This window comes from Halichoerus grypus, chromosome 9 (genome assembly GCF_964656455.1).
Source record: "Halichoerus grypus chromosome 9, mHalGry1.hap1.1, whole genome shotgun sequence".
NCBI lineage: Eukaryota > Metazoa > Chordata > Mammalia > Carnivora > Phocidae > Halichoerus > Halichoerus grypus.
Genome location: NC_135720.1, coordinates 96,913,446 through 96,938,740, shown reverse-complemented (window position 1 = coordinate 96,938,740; position 25,295 = coordinate 96,913,446). Strand labels below are relative to the sequence as shown.

The 25,295-nt window shown below is 43.0% G+C and overlaps 1 protein-coding gene across 1 annotated transcript; it reads right to left on the bottom strand.

Annotated features, from left to right (window-relative positions):
* Positions 1–9,829: 9,829 nt before the first annotated feature.
* On the bottom strand, positions 9,830–24,741 carry GCM1 (glial cells missing transcription factor 1). The gene is made up of 5 exons (XM_036092723.2): positions 24,663–24,741; positions 14,663–14,915; positions 13,454–13,566; positions 12,296–12,424; positions 9,830–10,783 (listed from the first exon to the last, which is right to left on the bottom strand). Exons 1-5 carry the CDS (start codon positions 24,735–24,737, stop codon positions 10,046–10,048), a joined length of 1,308 nt encoding a protein of 435 aa, XP_035948616.2. The 5' UTR covers positions 24,738–24,741; the 3' UTR covers positions 9,830–10,045.
* Positions 24,742–25,295: the final 554 nt, after the last annotated feature.

The window sequence follows — 25,295 nt, the reverse complement described above, 5'->3', positions numbered from 1 at the left end:
TGACCACTACAGGACACACCCAGACTGGATCCAAGGGACTGGATCAAAGTATGGCGCTTATGAAAGGGGGAACTGGGAATGAATTTTATAGGAAACACAGTCACACGGCTCAAAAAACCCAGAGGAATAAAGACACATGGTAAAAAGGCCACCTTTCATCAACGTGTTGATTTCATACTTACATATTGCAACCCAGTTACCACTAAGACCTCCGTCATGTCCCATACTTCTTTTTTGTGGTGCGAACATTTAAGATCTAATCTCTTAGCGACTTTGAAGTATATGATGCAGTGTTGAAACTATAATGACAATGCAGTGTATGAGATCCCCAGAACTTATTCTTCTTCTAATTCCAAATTTGTACTCTTTGATCAACCTCTTCCCAATCCACTGCCCCACCCCTGCCACCCACCACCCCCACGGCTCATGCTCTTAACTAACCCTTACTCTGTACTCTATCTGGGTAGCCTTGTAAATTACTTAATGCCTTGGAGTTCAGTTTTCTTCTTTGTGAAATGAAGACAGTGAAAATGGTCTACATCATTGTTTTGAGGATTAAATAAGGTAATGTACAGAAAGCATTTGGCACAATGTCTGGCAGGTTCTAACCCTCTCAATAAAAAGAATTGGAGTATTGGGCATTCTTTTCCAGGCTTCATGAAAAACTTTCTGCATCTCAGAATGGAGTTTCAACAGCTTGTGCACTTCAGTTCCTCCAAGGGATGTTCTCCATCTCCCTTATAACCAGAGCAAAACCAAAGGGGTCTGAAGAGGTGGGAAAAGGACAGTCCCTGGAAGATCTGCCCAGCTGATAGGAAACTAGATACAAGCTATTTGCTCTGTCCCTGCTGTGTGCAAAAGAAGGCAACCACTGGCATGAAGTTACACAGGAGCTTGACAGAGCAAGAGCTCCCAGAAATTTATACCTCACCGTGCATCAGCTCAATGAACCCTGGGTCTCCAGGTTACTGTCCAATTATTGGATTTTATTTTATAACAAAAGAAACATAAGTTCTCTGTGTCACATTAAAAAAGAAAAGACCCCCCACCCCAGGCATAGCCAAGGATGATTAGATTTCCAAAATATTTTTTTCTTAACAGGGCACAAAATAGGGAAAGAAACATGTAGGATAGGTTTCTTCTCTCTGGTCAAGGAAAAACTGTTCTGGACGTGGCCTCTATGTAAATATTTGCAGGAGAGAATAAACCACTGAAAACCACTGAAATCACCCAGAGCCAGGAGCCTTCTCCTCCCCTCCTAGGACAATACTCCACTCTTGAGGGCAGGATTCTGGTTAGAAGCCGGACAATTATTCTATTTTGAACGTCAGAATGAAAGTTTGGGCATTGGTTCTGGTTTTAAAATGCATCCCATCCTTTTTTCCTCAATCACCATATGCCGTTATTATCTTCCATCTCCCCCAACTTTCCCCTCACCCCACTTTTGAATGGTCTTCCTCTTGCACTCATCCCATGAGCTTAGAAGGACCCACTTGGCCACCAAGTCTTGTGGCCAAGTATTGTCTTACTGATAGGGGCTGGTTGACAAAAGAAAAGCAATGGCTGTTAAGGTACCATTTGAAGTCAAAGCCACGTACCAGGCTGGCAACACCCAAACTGACTGCCCTCACTCCCATTCACTCACTCACCTGGCCAGGGATATTGCCTCACCTGCGTCTCTGAGCTCACGCCTCTCCAGGTACCCAGTTCCTGATTACATCTTATCTATGAATGAACAGGAAAGCACTCCCCAAATGGAGGGCCACTTCGTACCTTCAGAACCAGCTAACAGATCAGCAGTAGGCAGGTACAGAGAAGCACAGCTGTTAGCACTCATGTCATAAACACGAAGATTACTCATCATATATGATGAACAGAAGCCAATCAAAAGCACTTGTGATGAACTTCTATTAAGTTCGTGTAGTACTTCTTTTTTTTTTTTTAAAGATTTTATTTATTTATTTGGGTGAGAGGGAGAAGCAGACTCCCCACTGAGCAGACAGTTCAATCCCAGGACCCTGAGATCATGACCCTCAACCAACTGAGTCACCCTGGCGACACTCATGTAGTGATTTTTTGATTTGTTATTCTTCATTTTTCAATCAAGATGACATTTGTACATGGAAAATACATATATATTAAACATAACATATATATTATATACATATTATATTTAACATATATATTATATACATATATATACACATACACATATATATGTATGTATATAATAGTACAAGCAAAGAATTTATAAGAAAAGTCCTGCCCCTCCTCCAAGTTTCCCTAAGAGGCAACTACTTTAAATCAGGTTTCGGTTTTTCTAAGGTCACCCTCAGAATTCTAAAACCTATTTTTATCCAGTCTGGCGATCTATGGATTCCCCAGAATGACTTTAGCTCAGGGGCATGGCCACTCCTCTCCCTTCCTCTTCATGATCGGTCATATGTTGTTGTAGGATTATTCTTCAATGCTTCTAGGAAATATCTTGGAAGCTTGAAATAACATGTTAAACCACCATGTATTTATTATTGCATCAATGTTAATTAGCATCTGGTGACTCCCTTCCACACAAGGATATAAGGGACCCTACCCAAATTCTCTACTTTTTCCCCCTTCACCATCTGTCCACTACACCTTTACCTTTGCAAAAGTTATGTCCTGTGCTGTAACTTTTATGAGGCCTTCCGTATTTTGTCTGTCTGGACAGACAAAATTTTAAAAGCTGGAACTCAAGGACTACTACTTACGGTACTGGGTCTATGTAAAGAGCTCATTGCAGGATCACTCAGCAGGTAGGGTTATCTTTCCTTATCTGTGGGAATCTTTCCTTATCCTTAAGTTACTAGCATCAAGATCAAATAATGCCAGTTTTTACTTTAGATGTTGGCCCCCCAAAAGGCAAGCATGAGAGGGTTTTTTCCTGGGGAACAAGGACCCTAGTAAAAGCCTTAGTACTTCCTAGAACACTTAATTGAATTTCTTTTGAGACAAGTCTTAATTTAATGCTTATTTTTACTTTTTATTCCCTAGGATACATGTTTGGATGAATGCCTGCTGGGAGAGGGCCTGACTGGTAGCAGCTGATCTGTAGAAAGACCTTCAAGTGTTGGCCCTGTTTTTGGAGCCACCGCCCTTCCCATTCCTACTCTTCAGCTTGGTGACAACAAACAAGCCCACAGCCTTTCCGGAGCCCCACCTCTATGCCACCAACACACCTCCTCACTACAGGTCTATATACCCTCCATCTACTTCCCACCTCTCAGAAATGTGTTGACCTTTCTTGTGGACTTATGATCTCCCTTAAATTCTCTTGGCTTAGGAGTTCATTCTTTTTGTGCACTTCATTATTGACATTGAGGAAGATCTCAAGAAGAGGTGGCAAAGGCATAAATTTGGTCTGCCACCCTGAACTAGATGATAAATGAGTTTGTCTTTATACAAAACAAAGGCAGGAGAACTAGTTCCTACTCTGGACACTTTGTTCTTACATGTTTATCCAAGTCAGCATAATAGTCTTGATCGCTGATTTTGATTAGCCTTTGACACTTCTTTACATTTGAGCCATTCTAAATCATTTCCAGGAGCTTGGCATTAAGCCAGGTGATAGGAGGTTTACTGATTACATATATGAAGCATGACAATATTAAAAGTAAAATTTGTGCTATAGTAACCGTTAATATCTATGTTTCCACTTTACTTGCCTTTTATATTTTTCTATTTGTATTTTCTCTTGACCTTGATAGTTTTGGATTCCTTTGATCAAGTATTACGTCTTGTAACTTTCTCTAGGTCCAAGTATGGTTCTTGTAATCAGACAATGCTCAGTAAACATAGTTGACACAATTTTGCCTAGCACCACAACCAGGGCAAATACACCGGTAGGTGCTCACTGAGAAATTGTTGAACACAACACCCAACTAAAAGAAGTTTCAAAAAGAGAATGAGAAAAAGAAAATTATTATTCTTTTTTTTTTTAAACTAGGCTCCATGCCCAATGTGGGGCTTAAATTTACAACCTAAGATCAGGAGTCACATGCTCTATGGACTAAGCCAGCAGGTGGTCCCCAAATTATTATCTTTTTAAATACAAGAAAATGCCCCAGAATAGAACTCAATAAGTGCCTGCTACAACAAATAAAAAATAAAAAGATGCACATCAAAGCTCATTCTCATGAAATCTCAGATAATCAGAAAAAACAAAAAATATCTTAAAAGTTTCTAAAAAGAAAAAGTAGGCCTCATTCAAAGGGCCAGAAATCAAAACATCCCACTGTTCTCAATAGCAACATTGAAAGCTAGAAGACGGTGGAGGAATAACTTCAAATTTCTGAGTGAAAATCACTTCCAACCTAGACTTCTACTCTCAGATAAAGCCTCAGTCAAATATGCAAATAGAATTAAGACATTTTCAAGTGTACAAGAGTTCAAAAGTTATCTCCAATCTGTCTTTTCATAGGAAACTAGTGGAGTGTGTGCTCCACCAAATGAGGAACTATACCAAGAATGAGAAAGATGTGGAGTACCACAGAAAGGAGAAGAAAGAGGGTCCAAAGATGATGGTGAAGAGAAACAATATGACAGCAGAGCACCAGGGTTACTGTGCAATCTGTCCACAGCTGAGGAGAGATGGCAGGTTCTAGGAGGATTGTCTTTAAGAAAACTATGAGTTACGGGGCTCCTGGGTGGCTCAGTCGGTTAAGCGTCTGCCTTTGGCTCAGGTCATGATCCCAGGGTCCTGGGATCGAGCCCCACATTGGGCTCCCTGCTCAGGGGAGAGTCTGCTTCTCTCTCTCCCTCTGCCTGCCACTCCCCCTGCTTGTGCTCTCTCTCTCTCAAATAAATAAAAACAAAAAAAAAAAAGGAAAAGAAAACTGTGAGTTACTATAAAGGACTTGCATAGCTTGGACAGCGGTTAAGGATAAACTATCGTTAGTAATATAGCAAACTAAGTGATGTGATGAGACAATTATTAACTCCAGAATAAACAATCTGTTGTCTAAAAAGGGTAATGTAAGTATAGTACACCAAATGGTCTACCTGTAACATAGTCATAAAAGCAGAAATTTTGAATATTCATTTAACCAAAGATCATAATTACATTTGATTCAACAAATGGTGCTGGAACAATTTCATATCCATGTGCGAAAGAAAATGAAGCTCAACGCTTACCTCATGCCATATAACTAGAAACAGAACACTGACCTAAATGTAAGAGTTGAAAAATAAAATTTCTAGAAAACACAGGAGAAAATTTTTGTGATCTCGGATCAGAAAAGACACAATAGCTGGGAAAAAAATGCATAAAACGTATATCCAATTATAGACTTTTATCCAAAAGATTTAAGAAAAAATCTGTAGAACATATATCTGGTAAGAGACTTGTAACCAGAATATATAATTCTTACAACGTTTTTTTGGGAAATCAACCCCATAAAAAGTGGACAAAAGTTTCGAATAGGGGCGCCTGGGTGGCTCAATCGGTCAAGCATCTGCCTTAGGCTCAAGTCATGATCCCAGGGTCCTGGGATCAAGCCCTGCATCAGGACCCAGCAGGGCCTGATTCTCCCTCTCCTGCTCCCCCTGCTTATGTGTGTGTGCTCTCTCTTTATCAAATAAATAAATAAAATCTTAAAAATAAAAAGTTTCGAATAGACACTTCACCAAAAATACACAAATGGCAAACAAGCACACAAAAAGAAGTTCAACATCATTAGTCATTAGGGGAAATGCAAATTAAGACCACACGGAGGGGCGCCTGGGTGGCGCAGTCAGTTAAGTGGCCAACGCTTGGTTATGCTTGGTTTCGGCTGGGGTCCTGGTCTCTGGGTCATGAGTCGAGACCCGGAGCCCCGTGTCAGGCTCCACATTCAGCAGAGTCTACTTAGAGTTTCTCCCTCATTCTCCCTCTACCCCACCTCCCTCTCTCTAAAATAAATAAATTGGGGCGCCTGGGTGGCTCAGTGGGTTAAGCAACTGCCTTCAGCTCAGGTCATGATCCCGGGGTCCTGGGATCGAGCCCCGCATCAGGCTTCCTGCTCAGGGGGGAACCTGTTTCTCCCTCTCCCTCTGCCTGCCGCTCCCCCTGCTCCCCTGCATCAGAGAGAGAGTGCTCTCTCTCGCTCTGTCATATAAATAAATAAAATCTTTGAAAAATCAATAAATCTTTTTTTTTTTAAGACCACACTGAAATAGCACTACATACCTACTAGAAAGGCTAAAATTTAAAAGATTGGGTCAAGAAGCAACTGGAACTCTTGTACGTTACTGGTAAGAATACAAAATAGGGCGCCTGGGTGGCTCAGTCGTTAAGCGTCTGCCTTCGGCTCAGGTCATGATCCCAGGGTCCTGGGATCGAGCCCCGCATCGGGATCCCTGATCTGCGGGGACCCTGCTTCTCCCTCTCCTCCCCACTTGTGCTCTTTCACTATCTCTGTCTCTCTCTCTCTCAAATAAATAAATAAAATCTAAAAAGAAAACTAAAAAAAAGCAACAACAAAAAAAACAAAATAATATAGCCATTTTGTAAAACCAGTTTGGCAGTTTCAGCTAAAGTTAAACATGCACACAAGACAAAACAATACCATATATATTTGCAAGGTACCAAGAGAAGAGATCTTAATCCTTCTCATCACAAGAAAAAATGCTTGTAATTATGTGCGGTGATGGGTGTTGACTAACCTTATTGTGGTGATCGTTTCACAATATACACAAATATCAAATCATTATGTTGGATGGATAGCTAAAGCTAATACAATGTTATAGGGCAATTTTATCTCAAAAAGAAGTTGAACACACACACTAATCTACCCCATCCCTGCTCTCAGAGGTGGAACAGGAAGAATGATAAGAATTATCCCTTTGAAAAACAAGGAAAAAATCACAATATTCAAATTAACGTGCATTTTAAGTCTACTGTATAGTTTTTATTTGGTGATTATGCTCTGAAGAAAAGAATTTCTCTTCTCTGCAAAGCAATAAAAACATGCTGGATAAACTTTTATTTGGGAAATAGTAAGAGATATTCATGTCTGTTCAGATATTTGCACAAGTGACCTTTAAACTTAGTTCAAACTCTCGGATCAGTGGTTGTATAGACACAAGGACCACGCAGATGAGGGGATGCAAAATCCTGGAAATCTCAGAGTAGAGCTGAATTTCATGACACACTACTTTCCAGAATTTTGAGCCAAAATTTTTAGCAAGCAGAGACCGCTTGTTTTAGAGCATGGGAAAAGGCATTTTGGGTGAAAAAAAATTTAGGGGCACGTGGCTGGCTCAGTTGGTAGAGCATACAGCTCTTGATCTCAGGGTTGTGAGTTTGAGCCCCACGTTGGATGTAGAGATTACTTAAATAAACTTGAAAAAATAATTTAATGCAACAGTGAAAATAACAAAATACAACTACACACAACAATCTGATCGATTCTTATGGACACAGTGTTGAGCAGACTATATGATGCTAGGTGATGGCTAGATTGATGTGTGCTTGTGACAATTTATTGAGCTGTAGACTACGATTTGTGCCTTCTGTATGTAAATTATATTTTAATACTTTTTTACAGTATCCTATATGATTCTATTTGTTAAGTTTCCCCCAAAAGGCAAAACCAAACTATTGCTTAGTAGTACATGCAAAGGTAAGTAAAAATATAAAAAGCCAGTCAATTACCTTCGAATGCAGGAAAGGGTTTAAGATCAGGAATGGGTGACATTAGGGGCTCCTATCCGGGGACCTTGATTTACTGAACTGCCAGGAAGTTCTATTTCTTGGCCTGAAAGGTGCTTGCATAAGCCTTTGCTTTAGAACTCTGCCAAACTGAACATTTAAGTTTTATGCACTTAGAAAAAAAATTAAGTAGATTCAACCCAATCTAAAAGTCTATCAATAGGGACTATTTAAATTAATTATAATACAGTCATGGAATGTATTCTGTACCATCAAAAATGAGGCAACTAGGGGTGCCTGGGTGGCTCAGTTGGTTAAGCATCTGCCTTTGGCTCAAGTCACCATCTCCAGATCCTGGGATTGAGCCCTTCGTTGGGCTCCCTACTCAGCGGGGAGTCTGCTTCTGCTTCTCCCTCTGCTCACCCCCCTACTTGTGCTCTTTCTCTCAAATAAATAAAATCTGTAAAACAAAAATGAGGCAACTATATGCTTATAAGATCCTACATGCTTAAAAGGACCTGATGCCCAGATTGTGTCCTAAAATGACAAAAGCCATGCTATAAATGAATCTGGTATGATTACACACACACACACACACACAGAATACCTCTACCTCTAGAAGAATAGACAAGAAATGAGTCAATATTGCCTTGAGGAGACCGGGAACCAAATTTTGTATTATGTGCATTTGTTATCCTTCAAATAGAAAGGAAAATAATTAATTTTGGAAAATATTTGTTTATTGCACAGTTCTTTCCAGATTTTATGTCTAGGCTCACCTTTCATTGTCAAGTACTTTAGCAAAGAACTGGCATTCAAATATGGCTGGCCAATCACGGCCATGTTAACTACACAAGGACTTTTCTGAGCTAATTTTTCTCAAGCACCTATTAGGAACTTGCACTGAGTTAGGCACTATAAAAACAAAGGTAAATGGGACAAAATCTAAGCCTTCGTGGAAGGGGAAGGCAGTGAGGAAAAGGAAGAGTGAGAAGGAAGAAGAGCAGGACGCCATTTGGCACCATGGGGATTTTTCTTCCTGCAGCCATTTAGTCTTGGTCTTTGTCTTAGACGGAATCAGGTCACAGTCCTTGTCTTGACAAGTCTTAGAAATCAACCAGAAAACACATAGTGCACGAACGAATCCCACAGGTTTAATACTAGGCAATGCATTAAATACCTCAGTGGTAGAATCTTCATCTTTCTACACCTCTGAAGCTCTTTTACCCGTTATCCCTGTTGCTTCAGCTTCAGCTTCCCAGAAGGCAGAGGTGAGATCCTAGGTAGGTGGGCTTTTCACATCTCTGCTGTTTGATAGGATTCAAGGACAATGTAACAGACACTGCAGCGGAGGCGCTGAGAGCCCCAAGTAACGTGGGGGGAGAAGCAGAGGACATTTCCTGCCACAGACCAGACAAGTTTCCATTCCTCACTAGGGATGGGAGGACTGGAATGGAGGAGGACCCAAATTACTTGTGTGAGGAAGTCTTGCCTTTTGCTTGTCGCCATGGTTCCGATTTACCCGTGGTTATGTTTTGAAAATTCTTTCCCAAAGAAATTCTTTCAGCCATTTCCTAAAGACAGTTTTTTTTTTGAATGGTTGTAAAAAATCTGGGTCATCTTTTTTTTTCTTCCAGTTTTATTGATATAATTAACATATAACATTGTATAAGTTTAAGATGTACAACGTAATGACCCGATATATGTATATACTGCCAAATTTTTACCACAATAAGCTAATGTCCATTGTTTCACATAGTTACAAACTTTTTCCCTTGTCATAAGAACATTTAAGATCTACTCTCTCAGCACTTTCAAATATATAACACAATATTGTTAACCAGAGTCATCATGTTGTACATTACATCTCCAGAACTTAATTTATCTTAAAACTGGAAGTTTGTATCTTTTGACTGCCTTCACCAAATTCCCCCCCACCCCTCCCCACCTCCCACCTCTGGCAACCCCAATCTGATCGGTTTCTATGAGTTTGGGTTTTTTTAGATTCCACATGTGAGATCACATGGTATTTGTCTTTTTCTGTCTGACTTATTTCACTTAGTATAATGCCCTCAAGGTGCATCCATGTTGTAGCAAAGGTTAAGATATCCTCGCTTTGTGAGACTGAGTGATAGTCCATTGTCTATGTGTGTGTGTATATATATATATGTGTGTGTGTGTATATATATATATATACACACACACACACCATATTTTCTTTATCCATTCCTCTGTTGATGGACACTTAGGTAGCTTCCATTCTTTGGCTATTGTGAAAGCTGCTGCAGTTCCAATTTTCTAAGGAAACTCCATACTATTTTCCAGAGTGTCTGCACTAAATTCCATCTCTGCTAATAGTGTACAGGTTTTAGATTTGGATCATCTTAAAGGACAGAGGTTTAGAAGCATTTCATTGTTGTAGTGATCCAAACCCACGCCCCTCATTTCTTCGTCAAAATCCCACTTGCGGCTCTTGCCTGCCAATGAGTATTGATGGTGGGGATGGGAGGTGTAGGTAAGGAGAAAGGGGTCTTCCTGAGGTGAGTGGCATGTGGTAGAAGGGTAGCAGCTGTTAAAATCCACATGCATCTTCTCTTCATAAAGATCACCCCCTGGGTTTGGCCATAAGGGGCGACAGCTACTTTCGGCCGCAGGTGGCTCCACTGGAATCTGCTGGGGAAAGGGTTCTGCAGAGTTCTGGGAAGGGGAGAAGTCGTAAGGCCAGCTGGTCAGAGGGAAAGGATAACTGGGACAACAGTTGTCATTAAGAGAATGTCTCCCCAAAGCAGTGTTTTTATTCCATGTTTGCTGATCATCGTAGTCAGAGAAGACTCCAGAAACAGGATGAAGCAGGTCCCCACTATTATAGATCCAACTACTGGACAGTTTGCATTTCTCATAGAGCTTAGTGGGGCCCAAGGTGGAAGTGGGGTCTGCCAGATCAGCGGTTCCCCCCAAGCAATAGCTCTTGGAGAAGAATAAGCAATCATTCAGTGACTTCTGCTGGGGAGTGTTAGCTATTAAATGTCCACTGTAACTACTGGGCAATTGAACGCCTTCCTGGAAAGACCAAGTTAAAGGTAAACTTCCCCAACTTTGGGTTTCACCTGGAAGAGACTAGAAAGGAAAGCGAAAAGCTCACATTAATAAGTTAAGCAAATTGACACAACTACCACAGGCACCCAGAGTTACTCTGTACAAATAAGCGCTCTGATCTTCCTCATTCCTTACATACTTGAAGCACAAATGCACAGCACGGTTTCACCACAAGCACTTAAAGCCTGAAAGAATCGAAGGTTGCGTCCATTTCCACTGTAAAGCCTACTAACCAGTAAGAGCTGAGTTACTCTTACTCCTTTGACTCTGAGCAGAGTGAGTGTGTTTAAAATGTTTCATCTTCAAACACAAATCTGATATGGTAACTGCCTTTGTAAGAGACTATTTAAGAAAAATCAAACTACAGCTTCAAAGATTTCTATTATACTCAGTATAACTCTCAGTGGATCTCTGTCTTGCTCGCTCACTCAGTCTCTCATACACACACACACACGCACAAACACACACACACACGCATGCACAAACACACACACATCATTTTCTTTCTTGACTTTTCTATTTTTTAGCATTGTTTGCAGTCTGAGAGACTAGGGTTGTTGTTGTTTTTCTCCGAGCTCATGGGGATTTTGTTGAATCATAAATAGGACCTCTAGGATATGAAGTAGTAAATTTATTTCTATAAATAAAGGAAGCTTATTACTTTCCAGTTATTCACAGGGAAAGAAGCTGGTTGAGAATTAAGTGATCTGCTTGTTTATGTAACGAGGGTGGGGGTAGAGAGACTATGACCAGGTAGAGTGAGTGGGAGGAAATGCCCTTCAATTTGTCCCAGGGCTGTGAGAAGGGATGAGGAACCAGCCATTTGGTTTCAGGGGCTCACATGTCCCTATTAACAGACCCAAATGACATTTTTTTTCTACGTAAGACACATTTAGAACCTCTAGGGATGAACTGGCTCCATCTCTGTCCTCATGAAATGCGGAGCACTGAGCAGTAGTAAAATACAGGAATTAGCATCACTATTAAGCAGACAAACCCACAAACCTATGGTTTGATGCCCATAAAGCCATAAATTTCACATCACAGTTTGGCCTCTCCAACCCCCAACACTGCAGGTGTCCAATGTTTTCAGAAACTTCCTGGTTATTTCATCTTGGTAGAGTGTGCTTTATCTATTTAGGGGAAGAATGGAAATTTTGGAAAAAACATTTTAAAACACAAGGCTAATATTCTGCAGAGACCATTTTAGGTTCATTTCTGAACCAAAATATAAAGTGCCAAATAGAGGTTAAGTACTAATCCAAGTCTCTCCTTGTAATTGTAGTAGGGAAGATGTTTCTAAAATTATATGGAATTTAAGAGCATTTGAGAGCATGCTACAAAGATGGTAGAAATTAAGAGGAAAACCCCAGATTCCATTTCTTTTCTCTGGGGAATGCTGCCTTGTAGATGAGCCAGATGGGATGATTTTGACCTCCTTTGTCGGGGGGGAAGGGACCAGGGACGTTTATTGCCCCCACCACAGGGGTGGTGAGTCGCCATATGTTTTGAACACACAGGACGACAGGTTACCTTTGTCTCTGGGCTCTCCTTCAGCTTTAAGGGGACAGAGGCAGACGCCGTGTGTACTTTCTTCATTGTTCTTCTTGCCTCGGCTTCCAGTTTGGTTTCTGGTTTTGGATGATCGTGCTCTCCCTTTGACTTACAGGAGACAAGGAGGTAAAATAAATAGCAAGATTGTACCTCACAGTGTGCTAAGTTTTACCCTGTGCCCTGCCCTGGGTGTTGCTCTTGATGACTGGCACAAGACTGCATAAACCTCCTCAGCCCGTCATGTGCTTTCCTGCCTGTCTTTGTCCATGGTGCCCCTTGCCCACTTGGCGAAGTCATACAACCATAAGAAGTGACACGAAGTGCTTCCTACGGTATGTGGAGGAGGCTGCAACGAACACATGATCTCACCGACTCTTCGGCACCCCATCAGTCATGCCACCATTATTACTGCCCCAGCTTCCAGAGTAGGAAAACGAAGCATGGGGAGACTCCACCAGCCCCGCAACCTCCTCCCCCTGCCCCCCTTGAGTGAGTGGGGAGCCAGGATTCAAAGGATGCGGAGCTAGCTGGCCAAGCTGAGAGCCAACTATAGGACATTCGGGAATTCTGGGAGCTGGCTGGTAGCTGGAGATGAGCCATGGCAGGAACTGTTGTTATCACAGATGCTGGCCCACCCTAGCAATCGGGACATTTTCTTTTCGGAGGGCTGGTTGACCAGCACGCCACTGATCCAGACCCAGGCAGTCTGCCATCAGAGGCCACGCTTTATCCCGTTCATACCACCGCCCCCTCAAGTACTTCTTCATATCCACGTCTCATGTAAAACTGGGGCTCAGGGGAGTCCAGTCACGTGCTGAGGTTTACAGAGCTGGTGAGAGGTCAGAGCCGGTATTCAGCCTCGGGTCTGCCGAAGCCAACCACATGCCGCAGCACTGCGCTAGCCTGAGTGTGATCAGATTCCTGACAGCTGCCTCCCCCAGGGAGCCCGTCCCCTCCTGGGGCTCCCGTGCTTGGCGCCTCCGCGGAGGCGCGGGTGCAGACATTTGCTTGCCCAGAGCGCACCTCAGGGTTGGTACGTTCCCCTGTCCATCTCCTGTATGAAACGTCCCCCTGTGCTCGGTACACACTTCCTGAATTAAAGAGAAGTGGCATCTCAGAACTCTAACCAAATCCAACCTGGAAGAATATGAAGCGTCCGTCGTGCCTCCAGAAGTTGGTGACCGGGAAGCCCCCATGGCCTCGGCAAGGAATTAGCTTCAGAGGCCCGTCACAGTTGGGACAGCGTTTCCCTGTAAGAGAGCACAGGCAGGTGACCATGCCAACTGAGTCCTGGCAGTTTGCACCTGACTCCAGGATGTCAGAGAATGGACCTGGGCACAGCGCTTTGGGCTCCCTTCCACTGGGCATTGCCTTTGACCCGAGGAGGCCTGGCCATCAACGCGTCCCAGACCAGTCTCACACAGGGGTGACAGGGGTAGACGAAGTGGTCTCCTACAGAGTGGGCGATTTCACAGGTCAAGGGAGAGCTCTCCTGAGCAGAAAATCCCTCCCTCCGTATTTACTGAGACTTGAAATTCTTTGTAGAGAAGAGGACAGAATTCTTTCACTTCACAATTAGAATTAAGGGTCAAGGAGCCAAGTCACAGGAGAGAAAACGCACAGCCCCTAAATTCTCATTAAGTTGTAAATGACCGAGACCAGAGCCTCTCCTGAGACCAAGTTTTCAAGACGCCTTACAAGGAAAGAACATGAAGTAACTTGAGGTCTGAAGTGAGCAAGGCACGGGGAATGCTGGATGCAGCTGTTTCACAATGCGATGAACGTGATAAAGAGAAACAAAATGAACATGATTATGGTATGGACCTAAATGGCGCGGAATGGAGTCTAATCTCAAACTTCGTCCCAATGCTCCCACTCCAGACCAAAGCATTCACTGAGCTCCTGGGGGGGGGGGGGGCGGGGGCGTTCCCCAAGATGTCAAGTGGCAAGTGTGATCAACAACGTTCTCCTAGGGGCGCCTGGGTGGCTCAGTCGGTTAAGCGTCTGCCTTCGCTCAGGTCATGATCTCAGGGTCCTGGGATCGAGCCTCCCCGCTCGGCGGAGAGCCTGCTTCTCCCTCTCCCTCTGCCCGTGGCTCTGCCTACTTATGCTCTCTGTCAAATAAATAAATAAAATCTTTAAAAAAAACCCAAAAAAACCCCAACGTTCTCCTAGACTTTATGTGGGTGCACTGAGGACCTAATGTGAGTCCCTAAGTGACGCATCTGCTTTTGAACAGAGGCCTTGAGTCAGGTGCCTTAACCCAAGGGAGCAGCTTTGTTGGCGGGTTCCCTGGGAGGAACCACAGGGCAGATACTGGGGGGTGAGGAGCCTGACCCTACTCACTCTGCTGCTTCTGCCGGGCTTTGTCACAGATGGCAGGTCGCAGGTAGATCTTCCGCCCCTCCTCGGCGGAGCAGTCTCGGCCGCACACCACCACGCCCAGACAGGACTTCTTGAGGATGCGTGAGTTGTGGTTGTTGGTGTTGCGCATGGCCCAGCTGCTCAAGTGCCGCTGCGCATTCCTGTCCTCTGAGCTGTAGATGTGCTTCTCATAGGAATCTGGCCATTCCTGGAACCAGTCGGTCTTTTTCACATTCTGATAGAAACACAAAGAATATCGCTATGATTTAAGCGAGAAAACACAACTGCGGGGCGCCTGGGCGGCTCAGTGGGTTAAGCGTCTGCCTTCGGCCCTTCGGCTCAGGTCACGATCGCAGGGTCCTGGCCTCGAGCCCCACGTTGGGCTCCCTGCTCAGTGGGGAGCCTGCTTCTCCCTCTCCCTCTCCCCCCTCATGCTCTCCCGCTCTCTCTCTCAAATAAATAAATACTATCTTAAAAAATAAAAACAACACAACTGTTCACTGATGTGAAGCTTGCTTTGGCACCCGAGAGCTGTGGAGACCTTTGGCAAAGACCAACCAGGGTTTCATTCCAGCAGCGGGATCTGAGCGCTGAGCAAGAGGACTGCTGAGACTATGGGACATTTGCTCCCCGGACCAAGCTGAGTTGCCATTCAGTGCCCCCCTTCCCCTGAGTTCTACCCCACTGATGTTTCTCTAGCCCTTGGTGAGAAGACTTACTGACCATTTCTCACAAAGAATTTTTGAGGGTGAAGTAATATGATTGTGCTCTTACACAATCACAGTGGACAACACCGTGGCAGGGTAGTGAGATAATGTCTCATACCTAGTGGGAAGGCGAAGGGTTTATGCGGTCACCGGAGCTGAGCAGTGGGAAAACTGGAGAGCCCGGGTTTGGGAGGGTCCTGACAGCCACTTTCTCCCCTGGGGAGATCTTCTTCCTTTTTCTCTACTTCTGGATCCACGGGCCTCCAACAAGGCAGGGGGAAGGAAGAGTTTACTTTGGCTGGAAAGTTCTATATTCTTGCCTAGCACTGGCACTATTCCCTGTGCGTGAACATCTAAGCTCTCCTTAAAAAGATCACCAGTACAATCAATCCTTTGTTGTTGGGCTTTCTGTGCTTCTGTTTCTTCATCTGTAGAATAGGGATAATGAGAACCAAGTGTGGTTCTGAGAATATGATAATATATAAAAAATACTTAGCACAGCACCTAGCATGGAATAAGCTCTCAATAAATGTTAGTCATTGATGTTGAGGCTCATGTTCCTTAGGCCCTTTGGTGTATAGACCCTGCATTTAACAGTTCCTGCTTCATTCTCAAGAACGACAATCGTTAAGCAGTCTCCATACTCAAACTTAGGTTGTGTCCATCCCCACAGCCTCTAGAGACCAGGCATCATAAAAGAACATTTTTCATCAAGAAGATTCTAGAAGGTCAGAGAGAAGATTCTAGAAGGTCCAGAAGGAGAGATCAGAGTGCCTTCCTTTTGATTCCCCAACAAGAAAGCCAGGCATAGAATATTGGGGGAGGGAGACAATTTAGAAGGAAAAGAGAAAACATCAATATGAGGATGGAAGGGCAGCATGGGGAAGTTGGTGTTTATTGAGTTAGATTTCAAGTTTAAAACGTGCCAAAGAACTTTGTAACATGAGACTCTGGGCAAGTGACTATCTCTGAAGCCTCATTTTGCTCTTCTCCAAAACGGACATAGTGATAAAATATTCTTCAAAAAAGTACCACGAAGAGCAGATGTGTTGTAAATTCTAAGTCTGATACAATGATAGTTGCCATTTGAATGGCATGTCGTGGGAACTGAGGTGGATCTGAGGAACCATAAGTGAGGGAGAGGTAGTGCTAGTTAACAGTTAAGAGCTGGGGTCTGCAACGTAGGGCCCATGGGTCAAATCCAGCCCACTGCCTTTTTTTTTTTTTGGTAAATAAAGTTTTATTAGAACACAGCCATGCTCATTCATTTAAGTGTTGTCTATGCATACTTTACACCCCTACAGCAGAGCCGAGTCATTGTAGCAGAGACTGGATGGCCCATAACACTGAAAATATTGACTATCTGGTAGGATTCATCTCAGGCAGCCCCCTTCCTGCTTCCCGCCCCCTGCCCCCCCCCCCCCCGGCCTTCTCTTCTATTCTTTTCCTTCTGACCTAAGGCTCTAAACAATGCCCTCTTGTTTTCTGTGGTCACAGAAAAGCCATGGGAAGCATAATATTTTATCTTCTGAAAAAAGAAAAATGCAGGTTAAAACGCTAAAACGTGGACCTTTAACAATTTGGATTGTAAAAACCGCCTGGTGCATTTAAAGAACTCAAACACAAAGCACAGCTGGCCAGGGTAGCAGAGACAAGGGCAACAGACTCGAAGAAAAGCGGAGATTTTCATTTTCAAGGTGAGGGGGCCCAGCAGGTTGGTCAGTGCCATTAATCCCACGAACCAGGAGGAGGGGAAGGTGTATGTGAGTGTCTCAGATGTTCAGAGGAAGAAATTATCTCCACCGTCTTCTTTTCCCCCAGTTTTCTCTCAGTTTAATGTATTATTTTGATCTCCCTTTGAAGCTTCCTCTTTGACTTATGGATTATAGTTTCCATGTATTTGCAGATTTTCCTATTGCCTTTCACCATTAATTTCTAGTTTGGTTCCACTATAGTTGGAGAACACTGTATTTTCAATTATTTTAACATTGTTGAGGTTTGTTTTAGGGCTTACAGTATTTTCTTTTCTTTTTAAGAAATATTTTATTTATTTTTTAAGTAGGCGCCACACCCAGTGTGGGGCTTGAACTCATAACCCTGAGATTAAGAGTCACATTCTCAATCTACTAAACCAGCCAGGTGCCCCAGGGCTTATAATATTTTCTACATTTGACTGTCTTTTTTTTTCTTCTTTAAGTTTGTTTTTTTTGTTTTGTTTTGTTTTGTTTTAGTAGCCTCTATACCAGTGTGGGGCTTGAACCCGAGATCCCCAGATCAAGAGTTGCATACTCTTCTGACTGAGCCAGCCAGGTGTCCCTACATTTGACCATCTTTTAAGCTTTTTTTTTTTCTCCCCCAGCAGCCTCTTCACTGGCAGGCTACATTTCCAGTCCCATCAGTAATAATTTTGACAAACTATTAACTTGAGAAAATTCCTAGAAGTAAATGTGTTCTTATCAAGCTCTTCTCTATGCCCAATCTTTTGAGATTTGGATGCTTCGTGGAATCTTCGACAACGTTTGACATTGAAAGTAAGACAAAACCCAGATTCCCATAATGCAAAGGAACCCAGGTGTTGAATGATAGTGATTTCTGAAAACCTTGTAAATTCAAGGCACCAGAGAGGTAACATTTAAAAAGAAAGAATAATCATTTCTTAATCTTGTTTAGCAGATCTCCATAAAATATTTTCTTCTTTTCTGATCTTGTGTTTATTTTAATTTCTAACTTTTCATGAGTAACTTTGTTTTTCCTCTCAGTTAAGAAGTTTATAATTTAAAGGGAATATTCTTCAGGTTTCCAACAGGTAAATCTAACGAATTTATATTTTATAATCTCATGGGTAACATCACTGGGGTTTTAATTAACATTTCTATGATTTCTGTAATTTTTTTACTAAGAGACCTAATCCTCTAACTCACTCAAAATCTTTGCAACTCCATGGAATCCCAGAGCACCCAACCTTCCTTATTCTGCTTTACTTAACTACTTAAAGTTCTAATAGGGTCCCTTAAAAATTAAATATATATTATTACATAAAACTAATAAAATGAAAATTTTAAAATAAGGTATCAAAAACACCTACATTACCATGTTATTATATTAAAATTGATTTCACGTAGAATACAATCCACTCTCATATAAAGCAATTATCTGCAGGTTTTCTTTAATGCTAGGAATAGCTTAATTCTTTATAAATAAATGTTTCCAAATAAAACAGGGAGAGCAAACAGATACACCTTTAAGCAAATCAGATAGAGGGAGAAAATGAGATGTTACTTATGGAACACAGAAAAAACAATTCAACCAGCATTTTGGTATCTATACACATTTTCAGGAACTTATCTCTTCTGGGCCAACTAGAAACAAACTCCAAGGGTTATCAAAGGAAGAAATTCAACTCAACAAAATGCTTTTGAGTTAACTCAAGAGTGACTCCTTAGGCTAATACTGCAATTTCTTACCTTTGTTAAAGGGTCAAAATTCAAAACAAAAATGTCCTTATTTGCTCAGACAACACTAAGGTGGGCCAGGGTACTCCAGTTTTCCAAACTCTCCATCGATTGCCTCTCTCTACTCTTCTTCCTTCCCTTTTCCACTCTACCCAGCTAAGCAAGGGACCTTCCGGCAGGCACCCAGAAGAGAGTTTCTCCTACCACAGATGCAGTAATGTCCCCACCCCATCACACCAGGAGCACGGAGTGGCAGAATAATTCTGGCTCCAGAAGTGGGGATTCAATGACCAAGGGAGCCCAATATAGGTGGAGCTGTCCCAGGAAGTTCAAATGACCTTGAGATCAAGGGGAATGCCGCCAAGGAGGACAAAATCATAGATGTACCTGTCAGACCAACAACAATGTGACCTGATCATGCAGGCAGATAATAATTGCAAGAAATCCAGAATCTGGTTTACCTGTTAGCTCTTTAGCACCAAGACACATCTACTTACTCCTTCTGGCTCATTGTGATTTACATTTACCCACATGAACTCACTGACAGAGCTCAAAGATTCACCTTCACTTATAACTTTGAGGCCAAGTCAACCTTGCTGGCTAAAATCATGGTTCAGGAATTAACTAATTGGAGACATGGCTTCTTTGTGGTTGACTCAGCAGGTTTTAGGTTGACCTGTATTTATGTTTAGCCTGTGTATATATTTTTTTATCTTTTCTCTATAAAAGAATGTACTTAAACCTTGGAATTTTGGGAGTTAATGTCTTGGTGTGGCTTTGGCCATGGATTTTTTTTTTTTTTAAGTAAGCTCTATGCCCAACATGGGGCTTGAATTTATAACCCTGAGATCAAGAGTTGCATGTTCTACTGACTGAGCCAGCCAGGCACCCCTGGCCACAGGTTTAATCTGAAAACTACTCATGCTTAGGAACAAAATGATTCAGGGTTTGTCTGCTGTGGTGCTTTTGGAACACTCTGTACTTGTACTCAGAGAAACTGGCTGGTGTTAGGAACAGAGCAGGTGCTCTTAGTGCCCTGCTGAAGTGGGTACTACTTAGGAAGAAAAAGGAGTGATTCTCTCCCCAATTTTCCAACAAGAAAAAGAAAAAAAGCACTTTCTTAGGTATTCAAGGCTGTCAAGAGTTACAGTATTAATGAAGATCGTGACCCTTTCCAGGAACTTGTAATAAACATTTTTAATGTAGGGAAGACTAAACCAACACCAGACATTTGCTGCTTGGGCCAAGCAAACCCTAAAGCAATTATATTTGCATCTTTAAGATGAAAATGTAATTTAAGGGGAATAAAAAGGGAAAGCAAACTGGTGTACGTTGGCCTGGAATAGAGATTTTTATCAGTGGTTGTTTTGAGTAAGTTGAGTGCCTGCGGATCAGGGCTGGCTCCCTGGGGGCTGGATTACGGGGAAAGGGTGTCAAAATAACCACACGTTAGAGGAGGGACCAGAAACAAGTGAAAGGAGGATTTATAGAGATATAACATGCAGCTGAAAGGAGGAGGAAGCCCACATGAAACAAATAGAGGGGAGGGATGGCTTAGTCAGGGCAAGTGGACTCTGAGCCCCAGATCCAATGACGACGCTGTCCCGCCCCAAAAGCCTAATGGCTGCCAGCTTACTAGAAAATAACTAAATCCTCTTGGGATACCCTGCCTCCAAAGCACCTTTCCAGCCAGTTGCCTCTCCCATCTCCCTGCTGTCCCTGCTGAATGCCTGTGCACAAGCTCCGTCAAACGTAGAGGCTGAACAGCCTTTGGACTCTGGTGCCCTGCTCTGCTTTGAGGGTCTTGTTTGCTCCCTTTCCCTGCCCTAATCCTTTTACATTTTACAAGGCACTGCTCCGAGAAAGCCCTTTGCCAGAAGCTCTGCCTTGCTTCCCATGTCCAAGGCACGCTGAATTACATACTTCCTCTTGCAAGGACCTCCAGCATTTTTCTGCATGACACAGGTTCTCCGTGCAGGCATGGACCTTGCTCCATTTGCCCAGAAGATCATGAGCCCTTCCATTGAAGTCATCATAGCTTAATGGTCCCTGAATCCCCAGAGCTTGCTGTATGTAGCGTCTGGCAAATTCTAGTCACTCAGAAATGTTTGGTGTCCTTTTTTTTTTTTAAATTTAATTTATTTATTTGAGAGAGAGAGAGCACACAAGCAGGGGAGGGGCAGAGGGAGAGGGAGAGAGAGAATCCCAAGCATGTTCTGTGCTCAGCGCGGGACTCGACCTCCCAACCCTGAGGTCATGACCTGGGCTGAAATCAAGAGTCAGATGCTTAACCGACTGAGCCGCCCAGGCGCCCCATGAAATGCTTGATGTCTTAATGAGGATATCAGCATTCACTGTTGCCAAAAATTAGCCCATAAATCGTGACATGTCTGAGATGTATAAGGGGCTATGGAATTTTAGGGAATGGGACATGCAATCAGCATTCAGGGGCCCATCTTGAAACTTGAAGCATGTGAGTGGATTAGCAGGAAAGAAATGGGTCTACAAGTTGCCAGAATTTGCCTACACATTGTGGAAGTAGTCATCCTGGCAAAAACACAGAATTATGAAAAACAAACTCTAAATTCCTTGTGTGACATTTACAACAATAACAAGCAACTGCATTTGATCCTTCAAACCACATTTTTTTTGGTGCCCAAGCAGGTAGTCTGAGGAACATTAATCGCCTGAGGGCCTCCAAAGAGAGAGCTCCAGGGTCAGAAACAAGTCAGAGCCGCAGTGCCTGACAAGCCTCCTCTTGGGAGCACCGCCAACACACACACGGAGGGAAGTGTCCGAGGCTGCAGCGGAGAACTCTGTTTAACTTTGTTGAACCTAGTGTTTCTGTTTTTCTTTCTCTACGGTACCGACAAAAAGACCGCGTCACTTGTACTCTGCAGAACATACTTTGGGAAACACTGTTCTAAGCAGCTTGCATAAGGAATCACTATTTTCCTTTTACCGAGGAGGTAACGGAGACTTAAAATCCTTTTGTTTAGAGCCAAACAGATTCTAAGCAGTGGAGCCACCCGCTAATGAATTCCACATTGATCCACTGCTGTTAATATATGCCAGGTACTGTGTTAGCATGGGGCGGACAGTTCCAGAAGGCAGGCTGCCTTCCTAATCTCAGGTCACAGAATCCTAGGCCGGTGAGTGCAACCACCTCATCTCCAGAAGAGGAAAGGGAGTCTCAGTAAAGGTAAACAACTCCCTAAGGCTTTACAGTTTAAAAAGAGGCAGAACTGGAATTCCAAGCCAGGGTTTTGTCCCCATACGGTGCAACCTCTCGGCCTCGTAATACTCACAACCAGATATACTCCCAAAATACACAACCTGATTAGCTTGGAAATCTTTTCAAGACCCTTTTATTTTTCACCTCAACTGGTTCTTGATACGATTCCAGAGCCAGCATAAACCCAGATCAGGATGGTGAAGTCTCTGCTTAGAAAATATTAAAGGGATACGGCACCTTTTTTTTTTTGAGAGACAGTGAGAGAAGAGTACACATGAGCGGGGGCAGGGGGGGGTGCAGACAGAGGATCTTAAGCAGGCTCCACACCCAGCGCAGTCCGACGTGGGGCTCGACGTGGGGCTCGATCTCACAACCCTGAGATCACGACCCCAGCCAAAACCAAGAATCAGAGGCCTAAATGACTGAGCCACCCAGGTGCCCCAAGGGACACTGCACTTCTAATCATTTCCCTGGCCTATTTACAAGGGCACTTGAGTTATTTCCATGAGCAATTAAACTTTTTGATTAACTATAAATGATACATTTTCAAAATTGCATTGTGTATTTTTGTTGTAAATTTCTGAGTTTAATGTCTTGGGTAGCTGTGAATGCTTTTGTTTTTGGAAATTCACATTGGAAAATGAACTTTTATGAGCCCTGAGTTTTCCTCCAGAGAAGTGGTGCTTCCTTTCTTTTGCCTACAGATCTGATGAATGATATGGATCCTCTGTCCCAGAAAAAAATGCATGTTAGTACACGGTGTTACCCACCATTTCAGAAGGTTCTCAAACCCCATTAAAACTCCTGCTCTAGGATGCGAAACTGCGAATCTTCCTTGTACTTGTTTATTTCTACTCTTGCTGTTTAGGTTATCCAGCAGCTCTTTGTGAGCTACAATCATGAAATTAGGAATAGGCAGCAATATAGACCCCTGAGCCAGGTAGAACTAAAATGTACCTTAAAGTTTCCCCTAAAATAGCTACAACAATCATAAACCAATTAACAGCAACCATAAAGGGGCACCTGGGGATCCTGGGATAGAGCCCTGCATGGGTCTCCCTGCTCAGCAGGGAGCCTGTTTCTCCCTCTCCCTCTGCCCCTCCCTACTGCTCGTGCTCTCTCTCTCAAATGAATAAAATCTAAAAAAAAAAAAGAGCAACCATAAGGACAAATCCCTACAATAGACATTTATATGATTCAGTTCTGGTTTATTTAACCACATTCACTGAGTGGAAAGCAGGGTATGCTTTGTGTCTTCCAGCTCTTCCAAGATCTACTGAGAGGTAACGTAGGCAGGAATTTAAGAGAAACAAAAGAAAATCTTCGGGGTGCCTGGGTGGCTCAGTCGTTAAGCATCTGCCTTCGGCTCAGGTCGCGATCCCAGGGTCCTGGGATTGAGCCCCACGTCCGGTTCCCTGCTCCACAGGGAGCCTGCTTCTCCCTCTCCCTTTGCCTCTCCCCCTGCTTGTGCTCTTTCTCGCTATCTCTGTCACAATCTGTCTCTCTCTATCAAATAAATAAAATCTTTGGAAAAAAAAAGAAGAAAATCTTCACTAGAGTGCAATTTGGAATGATCCGGAAGTCTTCATTAGAATGAAATCTGGAGTGGTTATAAATCAAGACTGTGGAAATCTCATTTCTTCTGCCCTGCCTTGGAAAATCCAAATTTCTTGTTCCCCAGAATCAGGCAGACTAGCTTGACCTTTTCATTACATGGTACTGGTGATCTCCAGTCAGCCTTCCCAACACCCTCTCCAACAACTTCCAATGAAAACACATCCTTTGAATGCCAAAAAGGGAGCCAGGGGAGGTCAGTTTTAAACAACTACTATTTTCCACCAAATTAAGAGTTAAAAAGTCAAATGCCAAAAAAGAAGGTAAAGAAAATATGAAATGCATTACTTACAAAAGTTCTAGAAGAGCTGCTCTATCCCATAAGAGCACTATCATTTGCACATTCCAGTTACAGATTTAATTTAAAACCATTATTATACTGGGGCACCTGGGTGGCTCAGTTGTTTAAGCGACTGCCTTTGGCTCAGGTCATGCATGATCCTGGAGTCCCAGGATCGAGTCCTGCATCGGGCTCCCTGCTTCTCCCTCTGACCACCCCCACCATGCTCTCTCTCTCTCATTCTCTCTCTCTCAGATAAATAAATAAAATCTTCAAAAAATAAAAATAAAAAAATAAAACCATTACTATATAGCAAATAAGACTGTATGGGAATTTCTGCACTGTGCAGAGTCAATCTATTGGCAAATACCTTATCATGGATTTTATTCTACCAGCTAGCTAGGGTGGGTACAACAGAAGCCAAGTCAAATTTTGAAAGAGAAGGGAAGTAGCATTTCCTTTGTTTCAATCTGTAACTGTTGTGGGGCGGAGGGTGTGGTGTCTGATAGGTAAAAACCTGCTCGAATTCTAGGTCATGGCATCTCCTCTTAAAATTCCTCAGTTGGATGCCCAGCTGAAGCTCTGCAGGAGAGGAATTTACCCAGCTTGGACCTTCACCAATTTCCTTCCAGATTTTAGCAAGTTAAGGCTTCACAGTCAAATGCTGAAGGCAGATTCTTATGTAAGTGCGTACCTGTGGCAGTTTCATATCATTAATATCCCAGCTTAACATCTCCTTGTCCTCGGAATCAAAGTCTTCAGGCTCCATGACAGTCAGGTCACCCATAGGTTTCTGCCTGTCCAATCTCCCGCAGAAGTGGTGGAGAATTTTCCTTTCAAAGGCGTTTCCTACCGTTGGATCAATCCACTCTTGAGTCAAGCAGCTTAGACCTGGAGACTGTTTTCTGACACTAAAAAATAAGTGATAGTAATACTGACAGTTAAAGAGATAAAAATCAGTACTTGCCTGCCAGAAAAACCTGTTTCATTGACATTTTTGCAAGCACCAACAGACAAAATAAAAACACAAGGTATAAGTCATTAGTGATCTTGTGGCAATAAAGCTTGACCACGGGGAATCAGAAGCACCATGATCTTTGGGTTGGGGCTGCCTTTCTCCCTTCTAGGCCCAGGCTGGGAAAGCCGGAGTAGGGATCATGGTCGCCTGCAGCCAATGGTTAGAACATTGTCCTCCATATACCTTGGGGCAAGAGGGAGAGCTAGCTTGGAGTTGTTTGCATGGATATACCTTTGTACATTAGCTAATATGTGGTTCAAGTTACAAGTGGGAAACATCACAACCAAATGTATCTACAAGTATTTTTTA

Excerpts from the sequence above, each read along its gene's own strand:
- GCM1 (XM_036092723.2), bottom strand. The coding sequence starts at position 24,737 with ATGGAGCCTGAAGACTTTGATTCCGAGGACAAGGAGATGTTAAGCTGG. Across the intron at positions 14,916-24,662 it reads ATGATATGAAACTGCCACAG|AATGTGAAAAAGACCGACTG; the intron begins GTACGCACTTAC and ends TGTTTCTATCAG. Across the intron at positions 10,784-12,295 it reads AGGAGAGCCCAGAGACAAAG|TCTCTTCCAGGTGAAACCCA; the intron begins GTAACCTGTCGT and ends TTTCCTTTCTAG.